Source organism: Nicotiana attenuata, unplaced genomic scaffold, assembly GCF_001879085.1.
Source record: "Nicotiana attenuata strain UT unplaced genomic scaffold, NIATTr2, whole genome shotgun sequence".
Classification (NCBI taxonomy): Eukaryota; Viridiplantae; Streptophyta; class Magnoliopsida; order Solanales; family Solanaceae; genus Nicotiana; species Nicotiana attenuata.
The window spans coordinates 68,240-74,544 of NW_017674054.1; the positions used below are offsets into that span (position 1 = coordinate 68,240).

Below are 6,305 nucleotides of genomic sequence, written 5' to 3' on the forward strand. Positions count from 1 at the left end.
GAATATAGTTGAGCAAATAGAGATAATACTATGGCAAATCTATATTAACATAACAAGAAAATTATCCTCCAATAGGTTCCATCAAAACCCTAGATTAGGTATTTAGCTACTCATGCTCATAGTAACAATTTTCCAAATAATTTGCATAATTAAATTACAAAGTAAAGCTGAAGGAATGAAGAATTCGATGATAATCTCCTACGGAATGGCTCCAAACGTTTTTTCCCTTCTGAAATAGTCTCCCTAGGTCTCCGGCGTGTTAAAAGTCTCAAAATAACATTTTTATATGTATTTATACCAAATAGGGTCGGGCCCAGACGAAACACCCTTTCCTGCGTGAAATAGGACTTGGCTCTAAAAAATTTGTACAGGCGCGCCGCGACGCACCATGCGGTGCGCTTGTGGGGAAGTTCAGAGAGCTGTTTCTGTCAGATTGTTGGAAGATTCCACAGACGCGGCGCATGCTGCGGCGCACTATGCGGCGCGACAATGTAAATTTCCCAGAGTGAAATAATCTCATCCTCTTTTGACATCCAGACTTGGTACGCGACCTCCGAACACTATTCCGATTTAGTGTATTGGGCTTTTACTCAGACTTCAAAGTTCCAGATTGATCGATTTAGCTCGAAATTGACTTTTGAACTCGGGATCATTTCCTGCAAGGCATAAAATACGTACTAAGTGTAATTCACTACCGTTTGAGCTTAAGCACACGTAAAAATGCAATAATTGGAATGTAATACTACGGCTAAAATACGAGTTTCTAGCCTCACATCAACAACTTCAAGTACTAATAACTAAATTTTATATTTATATATTTAATAAATATTTTAACATAAATATATTGTTTAAGCAAAAAATGTTGCAGCTGAGCTTCTAGATTTGCCCATGATTTTAGGCTTGTCTTTTTAAACGGTTAACCTAACATTTTATGTTGGTAGGACTATTGGACAAAGTGTGTTTGTAGTGCCACCGAACTAGAAGTTAGAAAAAATAATTGATTGTGTATTGTCGTAAAGATTTTTTATATTATCAATTTAATTTAATCATTTATAGTAAATTTTGTAGGTAACATTTTTTTTCTTTCTTTTTTTCAATTTAATTTGACCATTTATAATAAATAATTTATTATTATATTTTTTAATTGCGTTTAATATAAAATATTTATGACTTCAATTGTGTAAGGTTTGCTCATATTACCAATTTCAAACCCGAATGAAGAAAAGGGTTACAATAGATTCCTAACCCAACATAAAAGTAACTAATTTTAAGAAATCTAATACACTGCATTGCAAATAACTTACTCCCTCGTTCACTTTTATTCGGCATGTATACTAAAAATAGATTTTCATTTTCACTCGTCACTTTAGGCATATCAAGAGAAGCCAATTTTTCCCCTATTATACCCACAGTATTTATTACTCACTTCAAATGATTTTCTCAAATACAATAAAATATACATCAATTAATATGGGTATCATGATAAATTATGCACATCATTTATTATGCACTTTTATTTGGCACGTTTTGACCTTTTACGCTCTTTAAGAAATAATAAATAAAATATATAATTTACTATGATATCCATATTAGTTGATGTATATTTTATTGAATTTAAAAAATTAATTTAAAATGAGTATTAATAAATAATGTGGGTATATCAGGCAAATAAATCATTACTCAATCACCATAATATTGGGCCACCACAATAACCTTTTTGGCGTTTTCACTCCAACCACTGTCGGCACTTTCCGCTATTCCCCTAAATTCTTACCCCGACAAAATCTTTTCCTCCGCCACGTGGCATATTATCACCTCTCTTTGGGTCCCACTATCTCTTATTCCTCTTTCAAATAAATATACAGCTTACAAATTAACACGATAATCTCTCTCTCTCTCTTCTCCTCCGTATATCCTTTTTTCCTCTATCACCGCCGTCGCGTTATCCGGTGATAATATTTTCCTTACGGCGCCAGTAATTTTTCTATTTCCGGAAATACCCTTCCTCTACTTCATTAATTCCACTTTTCCGTTACACTTAATTTTCTTTTAGATTTTTTTTTCTTGGTTATGCATCTATTGCCGTCTCTTCAACCTATATACTTGGAAAAGGTAGCTGCAGCAGAAATTCAGAATTTATCTTTCTGATAATTTTAGAGCGTTTTTTCTCTTCCAATTTTCGTTCTGAATATTTACAGGATATTACAGGGATTTTGTGGAGCTATTTTAATTTGTCGATCTACAAGAGTTGAGAATTCCGGCAGCCATGTCGGGTCCGTTAGATCGGTTTGCTAGGCCTTGTGAGTTTATTTGATTTTCTTTTATTTTCTCTGCTTTATTTTTATTTCAAATTTTAAGTACATTATTGGTCAATTTTAGTTTATAGCTATTTCTCTTGTTAACAATTAGGGCTTTTGACCTTCTTTGTACTTTTTCAGTTTTTTGACTTTTGATGACTGTATTGGAATGAGATGGGTCAGAATTGTGCTGAATAAATATAGAGGATTCATATAGTCGAGTCAACTATTTTTGGATTGAGGTTTTAGTGGTTGTTGTTCTTATTGTTTTTATCATAAGCACGGGTAAAAAATACAATTTCTCTTGGAATGAAATACGTCCCAAAATACAGCATAATAAGTGTAGATGATCCATATAGCGGACTCCAACTAGTTTGGGATTGATACAGAGTTGTTTGTGTTGATTCTCTTATTCCCTGGAGGGAAAAATACAATTTTTAGTGGAGTAGTGTGGATTTTGACAAAATCTACTTAGTGGCGTTCTTTGTTTCTGCTGGGTCCTGCCTGGTGGTTTGGGTTTATCTGGGGGAAAGTAGGTCTCGACAACAATATGGCCATGTTCACTATAACTGTCAAGCACTCTGTTCAGGATTATCGACTGATGCAATACGACCCACATTCTGGTTTTTGCAACTATCACAATGAGCTTCCATAGAAGTGGGAATTTTGATAAAAATGAGCATAAGGGTGATTCGGTTGAGGAGGAAGTATTTTTTCAATTTTAAGTCAAACATCATATCTATTTCACTCCCTTAATTTTCCATCTTAGCCAGTTGACCATTTAGAGCATAAGATACAAGTGCTTGGAAGTTTTTATACGATAATGTATGGGAAGTTCTTTATGAAAAAATCTACAGAAACATAAAAGATAATTATAGAATCATGTAGTAGAGAGGAAAGGTTGCTATTTTTTTCTGTTTATTCGCACATCACGATGGGCTTTTAGAGAAAAAAGAGTTGTTCTGTACTTGCTGAATTCTAGTTGACTTGTACCTAGGACTTATTGGTGTAGTTTGTTTTCTCAGTACACTTCTGCTTTACCCTTTTGGATATTTTGGAATTGATTTTCCCGCTCCTAATCTTTTCCACCACTTGACAGGCTTTGAGGGGTCATCTACACGTGATGAGAGAAGGGAAAGAAAATCTGATTTTGAGAATTCAGAGGATGAGAGGAGGACAAGAATTGGTTCCCTGAAAAAGAAAGCACTGAATGCATCAACAAAATTCAAACATTCTCTTAAGAAGAAAAATAGTAGAAGAAAAAGCGAGGGACGAGTGAGCTCAGTTTCCATCGAGGATATTCGGGATGCTGAGGAGCTACAGGCTGTTGATCAGTTTAGGCAAGCATTACTTTTGGATGAGTTGTTACCAGAGAAACACGATGACTACTATATGATGTTGAGGTAATCTCCTGTTACCTGTAACTTCTACATGTATGTATGCACAGAGTGATAAGATTTATGCTGCATTGAGTTTACTGTGATGTTTCTGCGTGTTTACGAGTCATTTGAATTACATCTTTGATGTTTAAAAATTTATTCATATAGGTCTTCTGTGAAAATTGGATTTGTTTGTCAACTTCATTAAAAACTTTTTTACAGGCCTGCCAGAACTGGAACAAAAGATAGATCAAATGTGAGTATAGATGTTTAATTTTAGAATAGGTCGAAATTCAAAAGCAAACACACATACATTACATGCAGCCGTATGGAGAATTTAAGGAGGATCTGGATTTCAAGTTTTCTGGTTGTTTCTTCTTGGTGTTGTCCAGTTCAACAGCATCCTAACTTATTAACAATTCTTCTGTGTTTGTTGCAGGTTCTTAAAAGCAAGGAAGTTTGACATCGAGAAAGCGAAGCACATGTGGGCTGATATGATTCAGTGGAGGAAGGATTTTGGGGCTGACACGATTACGGAGGTAACATTATCCCTCACAGCATGTGGCTGGAACAGTGTTCGTTCTTTTTTGTATTTTTTGTTGTATGTTTGTAACATCATTTAGGCTGAAATGCTTTCTGAACTTAATTGCTCATCAGGAGTTTGAATTCCCAGAGATGGACGAAGTTGTAAAACATTATCCCCAAGGTTATCATGGGATTGATAAGGAGGGAAGACCAGTATACATTGAACGACTAGGGAAAGTTGATCCTACCAAACTCATGCAAGTCACAACCATGGATCGTTATATAAAATACCACGTAAGAGAGTTCGAGAAAACCTTTATGATTAAGTTTCCAGCTTGTACAATAGCCACAAAAAGGCAGATCGATTCAAGCACGACCATTTTGGATGTTCAGGGAGTGGTAAGTTACCTCTTGTTTAGTTTTTCTTTCTCCTCCTTTGATGATTTGAGAAGCAGTTTTTGGGCAAATACATGTTTTCCCTATCTTCATTTCCTATATTCATTTTTAGGGCTTGAAAAACTTTAGCAAGAGTGCGAGGGAGCTTATTATGCGGCTCCAGAAGATTGATGGTGATAATTATCCCGAGGCATGATTTCATCCCTGCCTGAATAAATATTATGAGAGTCTCCTAACTTTGGGATCATTAACACTTTCTCCCCTTTTTTGACATGTGCAGACTCTTCATCAGATGTTCATAATCAATGCTGGACCTGGGTTTAGGCTCCTTTGGAACACTGTTAAGAGTTTTCTAGACCCGAAGACAGCCTCCAAGATACATGTCTGTCGATGCTCTTCTCCTGTAACTTATGAAGTCTCTGTTTTACAAGAAGTTGTTGTATTTACTTTGTTACTTTTTTTTGGTCTCTTGTAGGTTCTTGGGAACAAGTACCAGAACAAATTGCTTGAAATTATTGATGCTAGGTAAAAGGATCTGTGTTCTTATTCACTAGACAAAGAATTCTGCTGTATTTGTTTGCTTTTGGTAGTATTGCTGGTAGTTTCCCTCAACATTCTACTGATTTTTTATGCAGTGAGTTGCCAGATTTCCTAGGTGGTACCTGTACGTGTGCAGATCGAGGAGGTTGCATGCGCTCAGATAAAGGGCCATGGCAAAATCCAGATATACTAAAGGTAGTTTCAAGGGCCTCGCAGCCGATGTAATGTTATTTTCTGATGATGCTCTGTTCGTCACATCTTCAGGAAGACAGTTCGTCTTCAAGATGTTTTTTAATAATGAGAAACAATCTCTTTTGGTGATGCAGGCGTGTTTACATTTCAAACTAATGGCTTTCTTTTTCTGATGCAGATGATTGGTGAAGCACGGCGTGCCAAGCAGCTTGTTAAAGTTCTAAATAGTGAAGGGAAGGTAGTTTATGCTAAGCCTCGTTACCCAACGGTAGGATTTCCGCCGTATTTCCGAAGTATTAAGAAATACACCATATGTTTTGTTTTCCTTGAAGATGGTTACACATTTTTTATTTTAGCAGGTGAAAGGTAGTAGTGACACCTCTACTGCAGAATCTGGATCTGAAGCTGAAGATATTGCTTCCCCAAAAGCTGTAAGGAGTTATTCACATCTTCGGCTTACTCCTGTCCGAGAAGAGGTATACTTATCCATTTTCGCTCAGTTTCATGAGTTGGCTTTTCTTTTATTTAAAGGAATCGTCTGGACATCACCAGATAAAAAAGACCGTCTTACGTCAAACCGCGGCTGTCTATTTGACGTTCTTGTTTGAGATGAGCCTGAGATTCAAGATTGTGTCACTTAGATTAAACACATCCCTGTTCCTACGTTATTTAAAAAATAAAAATAAAAATAACCATATCCCTGTTCCTTTCTTGAATAGGAAGTTGAGCATATTATTTGTTATTTTCATATTTAATTTTTTCTCGTCATCAAACAGGCTAAGGCTATTGGAATGTCTGGCTACACCACAAACTTCCCAGGATACGATGAATATGTTCCCATGGTTGACAAGGCTGTTGATTCTGCATGGAAGAAGGAATCATCCCTTCAAAGACCCTCCACCCCCAAAGGTAAGAATTATTGAGAAGAGAATACACTGCTTATGAACAAACTATGAAAGGAAAAGAGGGGGGGGGG

At 36.1% G+C, this 6,305-nt stretch overlaps 1 protein-coding gene across 2 annotated transcripts in view; it reads left to right on the forward strand.

Annotated features, from left to right (window-relative positions):
• The first annotated feature begins 1,873 nt into the window (after positions 1–1,873).
• Positions 1,874–6,305, forward strand: part of LOC109217896 (phosphatidylinositol/phosphatidylcholine transfer protein SFH8-like) — a 6,405-nt gene continuing 1,973 nt past the window's right edge. The window contains exons 1-12 of one of the 2 annotated variants that reach the window (XM_019382189.1): positions 1,874–2,112; positions 2,209–2,300; positions 3,397–3,700; positions 4,116–4,215; positions 4,334–4,600; positions 4,710–4,787; positions 4,878–4,979; positions 5,073–5,122; positions 5,233–5,332; positions 5,508–5,597; positions 5,686–5,805; positions 6,106–6,238. In XM_019382189.1, the coding sequence (XP_019237734.1) occupies positions 2,267–2,300; positions 3,397–3,700; positions 4,116–4,215; positions 4,334–4,600; positions 4,710–4,787; positions 4,878–4,979; positions 5,073–5,122; positions 5,233–5,332; positions 5,508–5,597; positions 5,686–5,805; positions 6,106–6,238 (1,378 nt within the window). In that variant the 5' untranslated portion in view covers positions 1,874–2,112; positions 2,209–2,266. The remainder of the gene's footprint in view (positions 2,113–2,208; positions 2,301–3,396; positions 3,701–4,115; positions 4,216–4,333; positions 4,601–4,709; positions 4,788–4,877; positions 4,980–5,072; positions 5,123–5,232; positions 5,333–5,507; positions 5,598–5,685; positions 5,806–6,105; positions 6,239–6,305) is intronic. The other variant, XM_019382190.1, reaches the window with a different exon arrangement.